This window comes from Diachasma alloeum, unplaced genomic scaffold (genome assembly GCF_001412515.2).
Source record: "Diachasma alloeum isolate Michigan unplaced genomic scaffold, Dall2.0 Dall_scaffold_00681, whole genome shotgun sequence".
NCBI lineage: Eukaryota > Metazoa > Arthropoda > Insecta > Hymenoptera > Braconidae > Diachasma > Diachasma alloeum.
This window is the reverse complement of record NW_021680813.1, coordinates 519,166-540,373: the sequence shown is the minus strand read 5'-3', so window position 1 is coordinate 540,373 and position 21,208 is coordinate 519,166. Positions and strand designations below refer to the sequence as shown.

At 35.6% G+C, this 21,208-nt stretch overlaps 3 protein-coding genes across 3 annotated transcripts; 2 read left to right on the top strand and 1 right to left on the bottom strand.

The window, feature by feature from the left end:
* The first annotated feature begins 4,841 nt into the window (after positions 1–4,841).
* LOC107044175 (longitudinals lacking protein-like) lies at positions 4,842–6,635 on the top strand. The gene is made up of 3 exons (XM_029126542.1): positions 4,842–5,030; positions 5,117–5,331; positions 5,862–6,635. Exons 1-2 carry the CDS (start codon positions 4,842–4,844, stop codon positions 5,309–5,311), a joined length of 384 nt encoding a protein of 127 aa, XP_028982375.1. The 3' UTR covers positions 5,312–5,331; positions 5,862–6,635.
* Positions 6,636–11,308: 4,673 nt separating this feature from the next.
* On the top strand, positions 11,309–13,380 carry LOC107044161 (DTW domain-containing protein 1). Its single transcript, XM_015265949.1, has 3 exons — positions 11,309–11,783; positions 11,874–12,014; positions 12,876–13,380. The coding sequence occupies exons 1-3, from the start codon at positions 11,541–11,543 to the stop codon at positions 13,338–13,340; spliced, it is 849 nt and encodes a 282-aa protein (XP_015121435.1). The 5' UTR covers positions 11,309–11,540; the 3' UTR covers positions 13,341–13,380.
* Positions 13,381–13,387: 7 nt separating this feature from the next.
* LOC107044160 (phosphatidate cytidylyltransferase, photoreceptor-specific) lies at positions 13,388–17,926 on the bottom strand. Its single transcript, XM_015265948.2, has 9 exons — positions 17,636–17,926; positions 17,155–17,279; positions 16,972–17,068; positions 16,713–16,889; positions 16,136–16,338; positions 15,895–16,051; positions 15,660–15,812; positions 15,463–15,591; positions 13,388–15,280 (listed from the first exon to the last, which is right to left on the bottom strand). Exons 1-9 carry the CDS (start codon positions 17,705–17,707, stop codon positions 15,050–15,052), a joined length of 1,344 nt encoding a protein of 447 aa, XP_015121434.1. The 5' UTR covers positions 17,708–17,926; the 3' UTR covers positions 13,388–15,049.
* Positions 17,927–21,208: the final 3,282 nt, after the last annotated feature.

The window sequence follows — 21,208 nt, the reverse complement described above, 5'->3', positions numbered from 1 at the left end:
ACCAATTTTACTCTGAAGCCCCGGTTCAGTTGACGTAGGTCAAACAGGAGTGGTTGATACTTGAGCTGTTTGTCCTCTTCCTTAGCTGTTATATTGCTCTCAGCTGGAGCCGAGAATTCAATGATAGATAATTTTGTCATCGAAATCAGAGAGGACAATGTCAGTTTTCGTTGCAGCGGTAAGCCTGACAATCGCGAATGAAAAGTTCCAGTAAATCTTACACCTTTCATTCACGACGACGGACTCAATATCTCCTGGAGCCTAAGGCAGCACCTGTGTTCTATCTATTTCATAGGAGTACCGCAAGTCATAATTGGGTACTCTCAAAGTCGCATTATGACGATGAATATTACTCGTAATTGCATACGTCGGACACACCGATAAAAGAAGCGTTAGAGTTTTTGGCAACTGTCTGCAAGCCCGACATCAAGTGTCTGCAACTTGCACCCCCATAACGCAACTCTGATAAACCAGGGTGTTTATAACGCCATTATTATTATTATTATCATTGTTGTTGTTGTTGTTGTTATTCCATTTTGTAGAAGTGGATTGCTTTTGGCCTTTAAGTGGTTGCCTCTGAGACCGGCTTGTGCCGGACGCCGACAGCATTCAGTCTTCATGTATTTGAAGGGTGTTACTAGTGGTATGAACCACCAAAAACGTAGGGGCAGATGGCCAAAAATAAGGGAGAAATTTTATCTGAAAGATTTGGGCATAACATATGTATAAGTTCCTAACACCTAGCATTCGAAATAGCGCTTTAGCCGAGTCGCAGCGCGTCTGCCCAACAACCTGGCGATCTGAGTTCAAAACTATTTTCTGATATATATATATATTTTTTTCTATTTTATTGCTCCATTTAACAGAAAATGTTCATTTTATGAGGATTTAGTCATTTAGAAGTTGATTTTGGAATGACACATCGGATGTTCAAGCGGTTATAAATTTGAGTTGTTTAAATAATACGAGAAAAGGGAAAGAGGAAGTATGTTCTGGACGAAAAGGAGTGAGAAAAACTGTCATCGAATATTCTCGACAGTGGGCACTGGAAATAGTCATACTGGAAAGGGCACTGAGATGCCTGACGCGAGCCGAGAGAGAGGGTCGATTTTTAAGGAAGCCTGTCTCTCTCGTACCGTCAGCCCCAAAAGTTTTTCCTTGCCCTCTACAGCGTCTCGACTTCAGAATTGACGTTCAATTACTGTTTTTCGCAAGAAATGTATTTTTATAAATCCAAATTTATGACATGGAATTCATGCAAAAACGTTTTTTCCCCAAAATTATTATTCATGGGAAAATTATTAATTCATGATTTACAAAAATTCCACACAGAGATCAATTAATAAAATATACAACTCAATAGATTTCCAATTCGATCAATCTGAAGATGGTTCGGAATTCTCTGAGTCAATATCTTCCTGAATATTTGGAATAGTAAAATTCGGTATCATCAATATAACTCCTGGAACACAAAGTCAACGATTGAATATTGTAGATTATCATTGGAAGAGAAATCAATTCTTAAATTTCAGAAAGCTGCCTCGGTGTCCCATTAAGTGAATCATAATCAGTCTCTATTGTCTTTCCAATACTGTAATAAAGAATGAAAAATGTTACAATTTTTTTTTCATTAGATATGAGTAGGAAAAATCAATGAAAATGTCCAGAGTGTTAGAGTAGAAAAATTTAATAAACCAAAGTCCAATTCGTGTCATATAAACGATGGAAAAAAATATAAATAAGAGAATTTAAACAACTAGTGACACTCTTTAAATATTATCAAGCTGAGTGAAAACTTTTACCTACAACCCTTGGCCTCTCCTTGTGAGTAAAAAAAAATAATTCATATGTTATATAAAAGAATTTCTCAAATTAATCACTAATATTAATCGTAGTCTTCAATAAAACAATTAAAAAAATCACTTACATATGGTATGTAAGGTTAGTATTGGGAAACCAAAAATTGGGGCAATTTTTTACGCAGCAACTGCTCAGCATTTTAATTTCAATAATTTTTCGTCACTAACAATACATAATACTCGTATACACTCCGTCTAATTTTGTAATGAACAACTTTTTGCGTGTCCAACAGTATTTTTCTTTATTCTCACAGCATCCCAATTATTTTTACAACTCTTGGAGTCACTGGACATAGCTCCAACAGACATTTTTAACTCGCTTGTACAATCGTCTTCTTCTTCTTCTTCTTCTTCTTCGATTTTTATGGCTCTGACATTTTAGTCTTGCGGCCGTTATCCCTCTACAGGGACGTTTCAGCAGTTGTACAATCGTCAAAATAAGTCCCGCCAGTCCGTGAAGTTAGCTACTGGTTGGAATATGGGACTGAAACGAAGGAGCGGTTCGTAGCTAACTTCGCGGACTGGCGGAACTTATTTTGACGATTGTACTGCGCGTGGTTTAGTACGTTCTGCGCATGCCCAGTGCCGGAGAGAGTGAGACAGGCTTCCTTGAAAATCTACTTCTCTCTGGCTCGTTTTCCGCTCACGGGCATAGCATGGCAGTTCCCTTTCCAGTATGACTCTATTTCAGTGATGTTCCCACGTTAAATTCTGTCGCTGGGCTCATTCTGGGGAGAAAATGGCGGAACCAATCAGCATAGACTTTAGTAGCAGCCATTTTTCAAATGAGTATATAGCGTTCTTATTCCGAACAAGAGAGGATTAATTAAAAATCAATTGTAATATTATTGCTAATTTTCTAATTCTCATACCAAATTTTTATGATTTGGAATGTATAATACGGAGAAAAATTCATGTATTTGAATAATAAAAATATGATTTCGAATGATTCTCGTCTACTAAGATTATTTCTTGAAATTTTCAGTGCCTGGATGTTTCCTTTAAAAAGCAAAAAAATGATTGATCTATTTTGCAATTCTTGTAAAATGGTATTTTAACTAATAATAAACCGTAGAATCGCAGTCTGGTAACAATGGTTGTCCATGTTTTTATTCAGCTCCAAAACGTATCTTTGTCATAATTACGCAGCAGGCCTATTATTCAGTCGTTTTTTCAGTCGTTTTCTTCAATTGTATTGTTAATTCGACTTTTATCAATAATATGCCGTGTTGCGCATAGTGCCAATAGTGCCAATGCTACTGAAATATTATCGAATAACATCAGAGAAAATCATTTATAAGTTTTCCGTCAGTTTGATGGACTACAGACAATTTGTTGATCTTACCCCACTTCCAGACTTAGATAATATCTTAATCGAAAAAATAATTCAATGAATCCCAATATATTCTTTTCTGAAATAGTTTTTTGAATATGATCACAAATTTTCGTTCTTTGACTCTAAAAAGTGCTGGTAAAGATACATTTTGAAATTTATCCGTTCCTCAGAATTTCTTTTAATATCTGAATAAAAAAAAAATTATTGTTCAAATATTAAGTATAAACTTCATTTGCAAATGCTAGCTCTATATTTAATGGTCCTCACGCACCTGCCTAGTCTTTTGTGACTCTATAATCTCTAATTTTGAGTGACTGGAGATCAAGTTGACCAACAAAATCGAACTCCTGAGGAAAAATCACACGGAAAATGATATTTTAAAATTCCGTTCCTCGAAAAACGGAAAAGTTCTTTTCCTGGAGTGAATCGCTCCTTAAGACTAGGATAATGGCCAATCAAAGGATTACTTCTTACAAACATCAGTCAATAGCTAAATTATTGGAAGAAAATGTGAAGAGAATGATCAAGTCGAATTTATTCGTTGGTTAAAGGCCTACTCGGATTAACTCAGCAGTTTATTTACAACTCAACATTAACAAGCGATCAATAAAAACATTCCTTTGTGAGGTCATAATTTTTCTTCATAACCATTCCAATTTGACAATTTATAACTTCAGGAATAGAAGCGTCATTTTGAAATAGATATTGATGATAATTCAATAATGATATTTCAATTCTATGGCCGTTATGCCGTGTATCCATTTCAAAACATATAGGGCGCGTTTCGAAATATCTTGGATGGGCTGCAGTTACTGTTACTGCGACTACCTCGATTGCGAAACGCTCCCATAAAGGCGGATTCACATATCGATTGAGCCCCCAGTGACAGTCTATACATATTGTCTCAAACTGGGTATCTAGTAACCTTGGGGATAATACGTCTAGGGTTTCAACAATCTGAATTGCCACACCCCCACTACGGCGCTAGTGAATCAGTCCTCTGACCAATTCACTCTACCATGAGATCATGAAGAATGGTCTCTTTTATTCATGACCGTGATATTCGACACAACAAAAAAATACGAGAGAGAGAAAGAAAAACAAATTTGTCGCAAACCCAGTAAAAGTTTTCATAACTATAGTATATATATGTACGATATATGAACTCACAATTACCTATATGTACATAACGTTACGTCGTCGATCTGAGCCGAAGGATTCCAAGAAGCCAAGCAAGCCTTGGTTGAATTGTCCTTAATCGGAGGTAAGTTAGCAATTTCTATTTTCTTTGCACGGGCAAAATCCCGTTGAGAATCAACGGTCTTCAACAGAATTAGACAACAGACGAACCCACGCGTACTGCTCCAATTAAATTACGATAAAACTCATTATTATTAATGGATTTTCCATTCATAATTAAAGTTCAATTATTCTCTGAATATTCCCATTGCCCGTGAGATTTTATTTTTATTTCATACTCGTTATTTCTAAACACATGTATACCAATATTGCGTACCCAATGTGTGTACCTGCCTTAACCTAAAAGGCCTTACACTGTTTCTAGGTTTTGTTCATCATCGAAGTGGTTTTTATGAATAATACAGAGAACCCAACTAAGAGACGAAACGTATAATTAAACATTAAAAATGGCGGGAGAACAACAACAATTTTTTCTCAAGTGGAATGATTTTCAATCGAACATGGTATCGTCGTTCAAACATCTGAGAGACGAAAAGAGTTTTACAGACGTAACACTTGCCTGTGATGGACAAACGTGCAAAGCTCACAAAATGGTGCTTTCTGCGTGTAGTCCCTACTTCAAATCTCTTCTTGAAGTGAGTGTATTTTTGCGTATGTAATGTTGTTCTTTCTACCCCTGAAGTTTTGTATCATTGATACATTTTTTTGTTTTTGATGACAGGAAAATCCGTCCAAACATCCAATAATTATCCTTAAAGACGTTGCATATAGTCACCTTCAAGCAATCCTGGAATTTATGTATGCTGGAGAAGTTAATGTTTCTCAAGATCAATTACCGGCATTTTTGAAGACAGCAGACAGGCTCAAAGTTAAAGGACTCGCTGAGGCACCTGGTGCCATTAAGAGAGAAGGCTAAACCCTACTCATTTAGCTATGGTAAATGAATAATCATGATTTCAACTCATTTGAGAATGTTCTAGCACAGTTTGAGAAATCAATATTTTTTCCGCCAGGATTTTTCATCCCAAATTAGGCATTAATAAGGGAGAGTGGGGCGAAAAGGAACGTTTGAGATCCATTTACATTCTCAATTTCTTCTTTCATCAACAGAGATATGGAAATTTTGGATCGACGACAAACGTTCCCCTTAACCTTATCTTCCCTTATGTATTATTTAATTTTTTTAAAGAGTATTTTTTACAACTTCTAATAGCGAAATATGAATATTTTTTTAATGTCAATATTAACCACTTACGTATAGGCCCTTTTGTGACCAATCGCTCAATATCTCTTAACTTTGGTTCTTTCTAATGAATAGAAAATGAAAAAAATTATAAATAACTGAAGTTGAAATTCAAAGCTAGGATTGAGATCTAGTCTCAGCGTGCGGATTTATATACTGATTTCCATTTTTTCTTAATGAAAATATATACGATGAATTGTCAATTATGAAAATAATGTTTCAGGTGTTATTGGAAGCGTGCAGACTGAAAGAGTGGAATGTATGTGTAAACAAGTAAGATAATTGGAATGAAAACGAAGGAGAAACTGAAGCACTACACTCACACATATATCATAAACATATAATACACAGCGTACGTGAAGAATTTCACTTTTTGGTTCATGACTTGGATCAACATCGCACCAGTTATGGATCGATCATTTTCAAACTATTTCTATCCCTCTTTTTCCTTCTCGCCCATATATTATTCCAAATGTAGAATTATTGTTGCAAGATTCACTGAAAGATTTATATAGATCAATGATTGTATGTTGATGTCAGTTTTGAACCTTAGGCGATGTACACTAACCATAAACGTTGATTATATTTTTTATTAGAAGAAAAAGTGCTGCAAATTAAAGTTCAAAGAAAATGAGAACTATATAATAAGCAGGTCATAATAGTTTTATATGCATGTTGGTCGGGGCATTTTGTCAAGTAATGATTATTAGCTGGAAATTGAATTATCTTTTTTTTTCCAAAAAGTACACAAATTTTATGACAATTGTTGAAACATTTAGTAATTGATCTATAATTCCCAGAATTGGGAATAGTAATTACAGTGTTTAATGGTGAAAGAGAATAAGTCGAAAACATTTGTTTATTTTGAAATTAACTTATGTGAAAAGTTAAATTTTGTAGAATGTTTTTTATCAGAAATAGTTACACTGAGAAAAAAAATTATTTTTGTCAAATATCAATTTACTTGAGAGAAGCATTTATTTTTTCAAAATTATGTTTCTCCAATCGAGTCATTCTCAGACGAGCTTGATTAGGTTTCAATTGTGACAATCATGTTTCTTTAGAGGATGACTATGTTGCACACGACCTTGGATGAACTCTAATGATTATTCATTTTTCCTAAATGTCTTATTTTCTACAGGGAAGAATTTCGATTAATTTCTTAATGGTTATAATCATTGAGGGAGTTCACTCAAGATCATAACTAACATGATCATCTTCTAGAGCAATATAATTGTCATAATTCAAACGTAATGAGAATTGCCTGGAAATTGATTCGGCTGGAGAAATACGGTATTGAAAAAATAAATACTTCTCTCAAGTCAATGGATATTTGGCAATTTTTTTTTTTGCTCAGTGAATGTGGACAATGGTGACGCGCTTTTGACTCTACTCTTCAAATTCATTAATTATTGAGGTCTTTGTTTCTAATGTGAGTCGTTGCCAATGTTTGCGACTGGCTGTTACCCATAAGCCTTTGACCTGGATATTATATATTATTTACATGGTATTTTCAATGGGCATTCAAATATACAGATGGTTTTACAGAGTTGATAGCGAGAGTGTGAAAGATGAATTAATGTTCACCACGTTCAATAAATAAAATACTTTCACACAAAAGTTATTAAGAGAAAAATGTCCACAAATGTTGAATATGGTCCCTTTCACCGTTTCGCTATAGAAGCATATTTTAAACTCATTAAATATCAAATTTGCAACTGCCCCGGTCACTTGTTTCAAGAGTACAGAATCAAGTTTGCTAGAAGAACGTAGAGGATTATTAAGTGAATACTGCTGCAGACTGATTCAATTCTCCTCCTGCATTAAATTGACAATTATCGTGTGAACAGACAAAAACTCAATAAAAAATGACATAATCGGAGAAAAAATTTTTAAGCCGTTTGAAATTTTATGTTTGCATAGTTACCATTTTGAAATCAGCATTTTCCCAATGAAGACCGTGGGACCCCGACGTTTTCCATAGATTACAGAGTTTCACTCTGACTATTTCAACTTCTGATAACAGTGATTCACCCTAACCAAATACTGCCAGGGTTGTACCGGCGTATTTACATTATTACCGATAGACCAAATTTATTTATGATAATAATATATTGAGGGTTACTTGTCCTGAAGCCGTTGGAGGTGTAATGTGACATAAAACTATGAAGAAAATACGAATTTTGTATCGCCAATTGCGCACAGTTCCTTTACCATTTGGAACACTACCAGTATCATCAGTATGATTGTGAATAGAAAATTGAGTTGACAACATTGTTATAAATTAATTCACATAAGCATATATGGATGAGTCTATATGCTAAATTATATTCTCAGATACTGATCATGATGGAAAAATCGAAACCATAAAGATATTCTCAGTAACGACGTACAAATTTATCCCCGAATGGATTTCTGTTATCGAAACATATTCAGTAGAATTTCGTATAGAAAATGATCATATCTCTGCTATCATTTCTTGTAAACTTAAAATTACATTAGTTTTACCTATTTCGCTTCGATTTAGAATACGTTACATTTTTCAAGATTAGTTGGATTCTGTTTTCATTCCACGAATCCAGATATTTCGAATGTTTATCCAATTTCATCTATGATTCTCTCGATAGATTAGAGAATAGAGAATCTCATGATGATGATTCTTCACGATAAGCCTTGGTAATCAATATATGATAAATTTGATTTAATCAAAGCACTTAGGATCCAGGAATTTGATCTTCCGTTCATCCAATTTTCTCAATTTTTCTTCTCATCCGTGTGTCTTTACATTATTGAATTATTGTAAGCGAACTCTCTGGCATTAATTTTGCTGTAAACTCGAATCGACAATGATAAATAATGTTGAAATATGAAATAAAAAGTGTAAATACATAGGGAACCATATTTATATGATTTTTATCGACTTTTTTTGTCGTCCTACAATTTCTTTCTAAACTCCATGAGATTAAGCAGAAGCTGTAGATATTTGACGATATATATTTATGAGCGATTCCGCCGATTCCGTACAATCGTCAAAAGAAGTTCGTAAAGAACGTGAAGTGGCATCCCATATAGATAGACTTATACAGAATCCAACTTCACGTTCTTTACGAACTTTTTTTGACGATTGTATATGAAAAATTGCCTCAAAATTTTAAAAGATATTGAAGATTGAATTTTTTCTTCAAAAAACATTTTTTTTTTTCATTTCTAATTACGAGCCACTAGGAATAACAAAAAAATTGAACCCATAGATTTTGTCCGAAATTTTCTCCGCTTTTCGAAGAAATATTGTTTTTTTATTTATGTATGTATTTTGCTATAAAAAATTTCTAAAGAAAGTTTCAAACGGTCGTCCTAGCTCTTTTTGTATTTTTAGTTGCTTCATCGGGAAGTTCAGGAAATTGCCTAATAAAATACTTAGTGCTGTCGAACTGACGAGTCCGTTCCTTCGTTTTCAGAGATGGGAGATGTGGATGTGCGTGGGGAGTAGCCAAAGTGGGGGTAGCTACGAAGGGAACGGACTTGTCAATCGCCTATATATTGTTAGGTCCAAGCTGGTGGTTTCCTGGTTCAGGTGGCATAGCTGTTCCCCATGGGGCTTGAGGCCAGATTTCTCGAATTCCACAGCCAAACATAAGCAAGCTACCAAAACGTACTATTCTAATTAATTTGTCCGCATGAATTTGTAAAAATATTCTATTCAGGAATTTTTTCGTTCGTGGAATGTGCCCAAATTCAATCATATATTCAGACGAATATGTAAATAATTAAAATATGGAAATGGATAAGGTGGCGCCGTCGTAATGATCAATGAGGATTGACCAAAGTAGAGGCTCAGTTTTCCAGGGGCAGGTGACCTCAAGCCCCTCAAGCTCTATGAGCAAAATTGGATAGGGTTGCAGGGTTACCAGATGGGGCTCTTTATAGCCAAATGGGCTATTTGGGATGCATTTTGATATAGGCGATATGCTGGCGGCATGATTTTTTCAAATATAAAATACTGTCGAACTGGGGAAAGAGTTCCACTTGGAATTGTAGGTCGCGAGGGTCACGAGGGAGTGGTTAAATTTCACGAGAGTCAAACGTCACGAGGGTTACCAAATGGCTTACCAAAAGGGCATCGTCAAATTTTTAATTTTCCAGGGCCGCAAATGATAATCTGAAAAATTCAATAAAGCTTTACAATTAGCTACAATTGTTCCTTCCAGCACATAATAATATTGAAATGGTTGATCCTTGTACTATAATTGACGATCGTGGAATTGAACCCCTTGATACGCGTGGCCCTCGTTAAGGATGTACTACACCCTTTCGGTCAAAATTCACGTTTTTTTCATTTTTCTGGCAAATTATTGATCGGATTGATGCGCAATAATATATCGTTTTAGCTTTTTATCATTATTGACTGACTCACGAAGTTTCATGGTAGTGCAATCATTTTCCTGCATTTTTTCTAAAGTTTTGTGAACTTCTGAAAAGTTTCAGAAAAAACACAGGAAAATGATTGCACGATCATGACATTTCGTGAGTCATTAAGTAATGATAAAACGCAAAAACGGTATATTTTTTCACGTCAATCCGACCAATAATTTGCCAGAAAAGTTCAAAAAACTTCAATTTTGGCGAAAAGGGTGTATTTTTAATACATCCTTAAATTGAACCCTAGTAACTATCTACACCTGAGACATTTGATCCTCATGGAATTGAACCCTTCAGGCGCTAGATCCTAGTTGACCTGAACCCTCGTGACCCTCGTGAAATTGGACTCATGAGACGCTTGACACTCGTTAAATTGGATCCGGGTAACCCTCGTGAAATTGAACCCTTCAGACGCTTGACCCTAGTGACCCTCGTGACATTGTACCCTTCAGATGCTTAACTCTCGTGACCCTCGTGAAATTGAATCCTTTAAACGCTTGAGCCTCGTTAAATTGAACCCTGAAAAATATTGCTAGCAATGTTAATATAGGTTGTATGAAAGATTAAAAAATAAAGAGTTTAACATGCTATAATTTTTTTTTATCTGTATTATACTGGATTTTTCACATATAATAAGGTTTTCAAATTTTCCTGTTTGAAGTGGGCGGGAATTGATGGAGATATAATTTGGGGAGGGGACTGTACGAGCGCCACGTATTGGCGGTTCGGCTCCCCAAGTGTCTGACAACTAGAGATGCAAATGCGTCGCATGACCCGTCATATGACGGTCATGTGACCGTCATTGACGAGGCGTTCATGACGGCTGTCACATTCCCCCTCCCCCTTCTGTGACCGTCACAACTTGTCAAGAAAAAATGACAGTCATTTTTCATCTATATAGATGAAACTTTATTTTTTTCTCGGTCAATTTTCAGTTGAATTCCTTTTGTAATGGCCTAATTCGCATTTTGAAATGGAAATCACTTTTTTTTTCCATCCATATAGATGAAACTATTTTGTTTTATTCATGACCGTCACAAATTGGAAATTAGTTATGACCGTCATTATGCATTTATATAGATGGTTTGACAACAATTTGGTTACAAATGATTTGTGACAATCGTCTGTAGTTGGAAAATTTGTGCGTCATATGACCGTCACAAGACCGTCTTTTTTGGTCATATGACGCGATCTAAAAAATGACGGTTATTTTGCATCCTACTGACAACCCTGTAGTTGCAGTATTGATTGTTACTGCGACTACCTCGATTGCGGAACGCACCCACAGTTCGATCTCTATTCTTCATGGTGCTGGCAATCTCCCCTATAATCTCTGGTTTAAAAAAGGGGAAATAAATGTAAATAAACACGTGCATATATATCCAGTTGATAATTCCTGAATGTCAAGCTCTTGTAAAGCAACGATTGTATTGAAATACGGGAATAATAAGCAATAAAGTATCGTTCATTTACTACAATTACTATGGCGGAAGTGGTAGTTGCAGCTGACGACTGGATAATGTCTGGTGATTATGAGAGAAATTTGGCAGCCAAACAGCATATTATTGATAAAGCACCCTTCTGCATGTTGAAAATCGATGATTCCAGTGTCCTCGATACAGTCGAAGGACGAGAGATATGTGAGCGATGCTACAAGTCACGGAAATTTTTCTGCTATACCTGTTGCTTACCAGTCATTGATGACAAGTATTTTCCACAGGTTAAGGTAATGGGTTCTTATGCTAGATACGTTTTATTCGTGTATGTTCACGCTTTTATTATCAATCGTAATTTCAATGTTTAATTCTAATTTCAGCTGCCGATCAAGGTGGATATTATCAAACATGCCAAGGAAATTGATGGGAAAAGTACCGCAATTCATGCAATGTTACTGGCTCCGCAGGATGTGAACATTTACACGTATCCTAATTTTCCGGAGTTTTCAAGGGATGATAAGGTAATGTGTGGTTGTTGAAAAACGTGAAAAGTGTTTTTCGCTTTCAAATGGAAGCTTTGTAATCGTTCAAATTTGATATTTGGATATGTTGTGTTATATCAACTCATTATGATCCAAAATTTCCGAGAGAGCGTGCAATGCTTTGCCGCTTCAGAGCAGTTGCTAGCTCGCTAATTGATGCTTCGAGGCGGGAGAAGCGCACCTCGAGGGCTAAGGGCGTTGGTTCCTAGACGTCGTCGATGTGCGCTGCCGGCAATGTATCTCGTGCAATTTGTCGGCAAAGGTTGCGAGCCTGTCGAGGGCCATGTCGGCATGGCCGGTACTCCGAGACGAAAAACAAATGTAAAATAGCGTTGGCGGGAAGAAATAAAAAATTTAATTTTTCAATGTCTTCGGAAAGTTTTAAAATCCATATATTTTTTTGGACAATGAGCGAATACTCATAAATTCGATTTCTATCCTTGTCTTTCGAAAGAATAAAAAGAATGAATGAAAAAAATTGAGAATGGGAGATTAAACATTTTTTGCGATGATTATTATGTAATAATGTGCATCTCCATATTCATTCATTAAAAATGTTTTATGCACATCTTATTTCACGGTCAAATTTAAATAATGAAGCTGTTGAAGAAACCTCCATGGTCATACCGGCACGGTTACACGGGAGGGGGGCGCAGCCCCCCTAGTGTTAATTATAATTTACAATTATGGCGATCTCTGTTAGAAAGCTTGTATTCGGAAGAAAAAAATCTATTGAGAAACAATTCAATGAAGTTAGATAATTTTTTATAACAGAACTGACTTCTTTCGTAATTTTTCAGTTTCGATCAGAAAAATTGAAACAATGACAATTTTTTTCAGGTTGTGCTAGTATTCCCCAATAAAGACGCGACAACAGTCGAAAACCTCTTCTTCCAGTCCCAAAATACCAGTGTGCTTTCCAACTTTTCGAGCCTGCCAATAACACGTGCAGTATTCATTGACAGTACATGGCATCAAACCAATGCAATTTTCAAAGACGAGAGATTATGCAATTTACCATGTGTAATACTAAAATCTCGAATTTCCCAGTTCTGGCGCCATCAGAAGAAGAGTCCTCGCTGGTATCTAGCAACTGTAGAAGCAATTCATCAATTCCTTGTTGAATTACATGAGTGTGCTTATGGAAGAATAGAAAATTACGTTTTGAAGGAGATAAATCATTCAACGAAAGAATATTGTGGACAGTACGATAACTTATTATACTTCTTTAAATACATGTACGAAAAAATTCACACAATTTATGACCATAATCAGTTATGGGCTTACAAGAGACCTTTGATTTGATTAGAATAAAATTAAAAGACTAGATTTATAAATCACCAAATTATCTGTTTTGTATTATAATATTTTTATTCTGTCTCTGTTCCTACATAAATATATAGAGTATATATATATATATGCTATATTAAGGTACTTTAAGCCTTAAGATACTTCCCGTGATCATTCAGCCATACAGCATCACTTCCCCATTAATCCTCCCTTTCATATACACTCTAAAGTCCTTTGTCATCACAAAACTTGAACGAATACACATCAATTGTTGAAAGCATTTTGATTGACGAAACTAACTTTGTCCGACAATGTAAAACAAAATCTAACAAAAAAAGTGAAAATTATCGCTACTGTACACCCAGGCAGATTGTAAAACGATGATTCCAATAGAATTGGTCAATGAAATTATCCTGTTAAATAAGCAGTCAATTGAATTTTCCTCTGTTGTAGGTCATACACTCAAAGTACCTGGGCAAAGTCTACTATAAACAACGATTGAAGTAATATATGAGGAAGAAGTAGATCAATTTACGATTTTAACAGCAAGTTTCTTCTAATTTTTGTGGCACTGTAATGGAAAAGAATAAATCCTAAAATTTCTTGCACATGATTGAGTCAGCATTTTCGAAACTAACAGATTTTGACTAATCGGTCAAAGGATCTTCTTTATAGCGTATACAAGTTTCTGCAATAAATAGTCTCTTGCTGAATTGCTTCTGCCGCGTTCGTTCAAAAATATTTGGAAAATTCCGTGAAAAGCACTTCATGACTCATCTCTTTTTTACAGTTTATTGCAAATTAGAATTCCCCACAATTCAATGATACTGTCTAACCATTCATTCTTCTCTTTTGTCTTTCGTCAATGCTGTCGTGCTTGATAATAGTTATTACACACCTGTATACATTTATGGCACTGAAAACACACAAGGCTATCATATTCATATTCCCAGTTTTGAAAATTTATTTACTCTTTTTTTGAGGCTATTACTAACAGCGCTTGGCCATATCCATGTCTAGTTTGCATTGACTCATTGATTATTTTTCATAAACGGGAAATGTAGATACATTTCTTTACATATTTTCCGTATCTCCCTGACAAGACGGTTTGAGAAAAAAAATGGAGATTGACTTTTAAAAAATAATTAAGTAAATAAGTTTCGTCGTCTTATATTTCTTATTAACTTTGATCGTTCTGTGATGTGAATTAGAATAGTTGGAATAACATAAACGAGGAAGAGACGATTTTATCATAGGTAGAAATTAGAAAAGGAGGGGAAATGCTGTATGAATTTATCTTTGGTCAAGTCTAAGTATTTCCATTTTGCAATTGATTATCCCATCCAAGTCTCTAAAATGCAGACTTCCATTGACCAGACGAAACTGTCAATGACTGTAGTTGTAAGGGCTCCTAATAAATCATAAGACATCGAGATTCATGAACTATTTACATGCAAAAATAAACAAACGATCGACAATGAGATCGAACAGAGACAAAATCAAATCAACTACTTAGGTAGTTGGAGAGAATAGACGCAGTATTCCAGAATTATGAAAATAATTCGCCACTGCGGTCAAACTATGGAATGATTTGCTCGTCGTTCGACGACAGGAATAATCAGGAAAATTGAACGCTCATCTCTTTGATTATTACCAAATAATAGAGGAAATCTAATTCATCGCAGATCTTTTGGAATCTTCCACCAGGCAGGAATAACTGGGACTTAAGGTGCTGTGAAATTCAAGAGACCCCTGTGCTCTAGTGAATCACGAAGTGCTGTAAACAATTGTAGCTGCTGTTCAGGCTTCAAACTATAAACTGCTTGCAACAATTTTTGGGGTGATGCTGTGTGAATGAATGAAGAAATGTATACATTGACAAATGTTGCCATCAGGTACTGACAGTCGAATCTATCCATTATACCGCCGTGACCGGGGATAACATCTCCAAAATCCTAGAATTATTTTTAAACTTTTTAGAATTTCAATGACTAGCGAAGTGATCGTAGCAAATTATGTATAACCATCGTGACAAGCGAGGGACATTAAACATACTGGTAGGGAATCAATTACTTAGAAAATCCTACAGACTACACAAAACGACTGTTGACTTTTTCTCTAAAATGACTTCAGTTACCTTAATTTTGAATGCACGTTTAAATCCGCTGGCGAAGAATCCTCCGAATGGACCAATTACTGAACTGAACACCGACATTGATAGAGAATGAAGCAAGAATGGATAAACAGTAACTGTTTTCTTTCCAAACTGAAAGAATTTATTGCATGAATTATTTTATTAAAAATGTCCTGTGAAGAATGATAAAAATTTCATACCACTTTAGTTATAATCTGTAAACTACTATGAATAGGATATTCCTGTGGTCGATAAAGACTAGAAGGTTCACAATCCATTGTCATCCTCCCCAAAGTTTCACTGTACTCAATCGGGCAGACAAAGTAGCGATATTGGCACAGAACGTACGACATCTGAAATCAACAAAGATCATAAAAGCGAATTTGCAATAAAACTATGATTTCTTTACCAATAAAACATTCAACATCATATTACCAATAATCCGAGTACGACAGTTGAGATACCGCCGCCAATGAATCCCTCCCACGTCTTTTTCGGTGACAATTTTATCAGAGGCGTTCGCCCAAAGAAGAAACCAAAGACGTACGCCATAACATCATTTATCACAATCATACTTACTGGTACAATGAACCTAAAATTGACCAAATCAAACCACTTGAAAAATTAAACATCAAAGATTTCACTGGAGAAAGTGAATGTAGGCAGTATATGATACCATATTAGTCCTTCGAATATATTTTGTATGATTAAATAACTCTGTGTGACGACAATTAAAAGCGCCACATGGGTCCACGCAAACAGAGAGAATTGCTTCATGTAATACTTCTTTACCAGTGATAAAACGAACCAAACGAATCCCACAATGTACAAGCAAAAAGATATAAATCGATGATAAGTCACCAACACCCTCAACAGATCCTGAAAAGTCAACAAATTGTAAACACTCGATTACCATTATTTCTCAATAAATTGTATTAATATGTTGGGAGTCTCATTTAATGTGTTCGATAGTTTCTAAAGGATTTTATTGACTTTATGTCTGTCTCTAGTAACAAGTTGAGCGTAACTTGGATCAGAACGCACAAATTGGATTTTCAATCTAACAGTGCCATTCTTCTTTTCTACTATAGTTCTATCCAAATGTATTGTCCATTCGTCATAAATATAATAAATTAGTAAAAGAACGAAGCGAGAAATATTATCTGCATAAAACACATTCTTGAGTAAAAAAAAACTATTAATTATGAATTATGAATTTATTCTTCTCTTAGTATTTTTTCATCATCACTCACTGTTCTATTGATGACCACAGCAAAATAATCCATCAGATTCTCTCCGTAGAAGAAATAATTTGATGTTATAAGAAAATACCAGGATAATGACCTGAACCACGGTAATCCGTGGATCCTGTACACAGCATATCCAATGTTAATGATTTCCTCAAAACATTTCACTTGTACGACTAAAGTCTGGACAAAAAAAAAATAAAATGTTAAAACATTTCTATGCAATTCAGCTTTCTGTTATGAGAATTTTTTTAATAATACTGACTGTGACCATCAGTGCTAAAGGGCCCCCATAAATAATAAGACCAAACCCTCCAATCATCAGCCACGTGAAAATACCACGGATGACCCAATTTTTCCAGCTGCAGAAGAGTTAGAATATGAAGAAAAAATCAGATACATCTTTCTATTAGTGCATGGGTTCTTGGTAACAAAATAACAAATATACCGCTCGGGCAAGCCGGAAAGTACATTTCCAAGAATACTCGGGGTGTGATCAGTGCCTTGAGGGAGAGTTTTAACCAATTCATCGACTTCGAGCTTTCCATCGTCTTCGGATTCAACGTCCTCTCTCTGTAACAAGAAACAAGGACTCGAGAAAATGTGGATAAGAATAAACAATCACGTTTTATCGTGCGATTAGCACCTCTGAATTAGCGCAATTAACGTTATAAATGAATAAATTTTTGACGAAACACAAACAAATTTATTTGACAGCAATGAGAATTAATAACATCAATCAATTAGCAAATTAAAAATGTATTCTCAATTCGCCAGCCAATTCGTCGAAGTTGGCGGATATTAAAGACACTGATCATTTTAATTATCTCAGAAGGGTCAGTAAATCCTGTCGTTTGATACCATAGGAGAAGCAATAAAAAATAATTCTTTGATAGTATATAAACATCAAATCACTCAATAATATCTACCTGGTCCTCGCTGGTATCACCACTAACACCTGACGTTTCGCCCACGGCGGTTCTCTTTCGCAATTCCGACATTTTATTACTGACTTTATTATTTGACTTATCTTTATTCTATGAATGCGATTTTTTCGTTTCAGTACACGAGCACTGAAGATCACTTGGTCGTATCCATTAACTACACATTTTACATGTTTTAAATAATGAACCCAGGAGGGCGGACGTGATAAACTGTTCTTAAAAGGTCTCGCTCTCGCGCAAGTTAAAATCGTAGGTTAACGCAACTCAGCGAACACAGTAATCGGACATATTCGGATGAATTCGGTGCGCATTGAAAAATCGATTCTTGTTAAGGAGAGTCTACATTAGACGCACGTCATTAACGCATCGCAACTAGTTGTCATACGTTAAATCAGTGCAAACAAATAATGTACGTCTATTGTCGACTCTCCCTTCATGCATAATAGAGCAAAGACTGAATGGAAGAACAAAAAGTTCTATCGAGATGAGAGTGGCAGATTGAAATTACGCAAATATGCAATGTCATTTATGAAGTGATACGGAACAAAAGTCCACTTTCCTAGTTTCTTTGTTTCTTCAGAAAAATTTTGCGATTTGTGGATAAGAGTTAATAGAAAAAAAGATGAACAGTAGAATGCACGTCAATCGTGAGGTCTCATTCCTAGCTCACTGAATGAGACATCGGGCATAATCACCCCTGGGTAAAATTCCAAAGGGGTTAATATCCTGATATATGGGAGAAAATATGGAGAATATGCCCAGTGACAATTAATCAGGGTGTACAATTTATAATTTATTGTGCAAGTGATGATAGAAATTTCTTGATATATGTCTATGGATAGGCCTGTTTGAATATTTTGAAGTGGATAAATTCAAATTTATGAATTTTCTTTTTGAATGAATTTTCTGTTTTATATTGCCAATTGGAGATCAAGAGTTTTCTTGTACTTGATAACTCGACGTTTGAGGATGCTGATAGGCAGCCCATATTTTTCTGCAATTGTTTTGTAGTCTACTGGCTTTAACGATCCTGACCCACGTTCCACATAATCAATTATACCCTTATAGCCATGGAAACCTCATTCCACGACTGTCTATCTGACGTTCGAAATATTTTGCACAGTGTATGCTGCGACGTAAAATGTGTAAGAACCCTCTCCGTGAGTTATCATTGTGATAAACATCATCGTTCAATTATACTGTAGACAGTAAGGTATCAGAACACCGTGTGTTGAAATAATAAACCGTGATTAACCATAGTGTGTCAGTATCAATAGTGTTGAACATGTGTTCATTCGTGAAATCAATTTTTTCATACGTAGCCAGCTGTTTTGCAGTCTCCCTAACTTCTTTACTCTCCAACTTTCCAGCGATCAGCGACAGTGGGGAGGGTGTTCCCTTACTCTGAACACCCCAAACGTGTATGAGTAATATGCTTGTATCCCTCTGCGCTTGGTGAATGCGCCGTAAACAGCCTCTGCTCCCACACTTTTCATACTCCGTGTCTCATAACTTGTTACTCTCACTTTACTTGGGCGACGCCCCTCTAGCGACAGAGTGCGGTTGTCCCCAATCGCTCATTTCGTGGAATTTGTAGCCCCGACGTGATGAAGTTAGGGAGACTCTACTGTACTTGGTGAATTTTAGTTCCCAGATTTAACATATACCAACTAATACAGTTTCGGATGACCGTACGCATGCCAAAAACTCATTTCTGATTCTAACGAATATTTATTAGTACAGGAAGATGAAAATAAAATAGGAGTAAAATATTTCCACCATGTGAAAGAATTCCGTTATGATAAGCAACGGTTGTAAAAGAAAAAATAGCTACAAGTATTACTAGAAGGTGCAATAGAATAAAGTCAAATCACCCGCTATTTAATAGTTATTTATTTAAGAAAAATATTCTGAGTTCAGCTTGCAACTGTGATCATATAATGATGGCTTTAGACCATGTGTTATGGAATTGTCCTAATTATCATTTAAAGAGAAATATATTAGATTAGCAAATGAGTTGAGAGCATTCAACATTAACATTGGAGATGATATCCAGAAAATCTATTTGCAAAATAATATCAAAGCTATGAAATCTATTGATGAATTTTTGTTGGAAAATAATATTAAGTTGCAATAGTCTTTTCATAAAAATTATTCATATTTCATCTGTGGTATATGAATAGTTGAAAACTGATAATACCTTCAGGCATTTCCCCTGGAACAAGAACAAATCAGATTATTTGAATACGAAAATTAGTAACGCCTTCTCCAGGACATAACAACAATTTCATTGGGAAGAATAATGGTAGTGCTTTCCTCTAGACGTAAGCTTCTATGTAGTTTTTAAATGGAGGACATCGGCACCTGTCGACAACACAAGGGATACTAGTTGTCGACAACTTTGGTACATATTCTGTTTTTTACATGAGTAGAATATGCATATAAAACGAGAACCTTCTCAATTCAATTTTTCGTCATTTTCAAGCCTCCCCTTCACTTTCTACACTAGCTACAGATGACCTGCGTAAAATACAAAGGTTAAACTTTCTCAACAGTATAAATGTTTTTATATACAGCATCAAAATACACTAAGAATATGAGCAACTTCGTTATTTATTCAGTTACTTCAATGCACATTATGTATACATAAATATTTAAAAAAATGACTCTTATACAGGTTGTCCCATTTGAAAAAATACGGCCAAATATCTCCTGAAATGGGCAAGTAACAAAAAAATGTTGGATACAAAAATTGTAGGGTTTCGAAGGGTCATTCGATGCATTTATTATTTTGAGCTTCCAAGCTCATGCTTGCAAGTTGCAAGCACAAAGTGCTTTTTTTATGAAAGAAGTGCAACCGCATTTCTCACCCCAATGAAACCTGTTCATCTTGATGAATTGTTTTCAGATACCTCATCATTCATGTAATTTCTTCTAATTTTACTCGAAAAATGACACAAAAACGAGTTTTGTGGTCAAATGGAAGATTCAAACATCCTTGGCGCACCTTGATGTAATTGTTCCGTTGATCTGTTTACTAACAGGAGTTATCAAATGTAAACAATAAACAAATTTTTTTTCTACTACTTCCAGGTTTCTTTTGTTCTAATCAGTGCCAATTCAACCAGAATCGAGTTAACCCTCCTGAACTGGCATTCGGTGCCCACCCGAATCCACTGGCTCGGTGAGCAACGCGCCGCCCGTGTTACGGCTAGCGCGGTGTTGCCACATTGGAGCCCTATACGTGAATAAAAATCTACACTGCACACATTTTTCTCGACTTAAACACCATTTATGCTCTAAAAAAAAAATCGCGTTTTTTATGATACGCCAAACACGGCACGTGATAGAGATATTGACGTTTCTAGTATGTCTGAACTGAAATGAACGACGTGGTAACAACGCGGCTAAAAACCGACTATACGAGTCCACTGGCTTCGAGCGGCGAGGCGCCGCTTTTCTGTACCAGTCTCACTAAATTATTATTTTTCATGGCATTCATGGGGTTTTCAAGGGATAGGAATCTTACCAGTCTATTTTAGAGGGTTTGAACTGGGC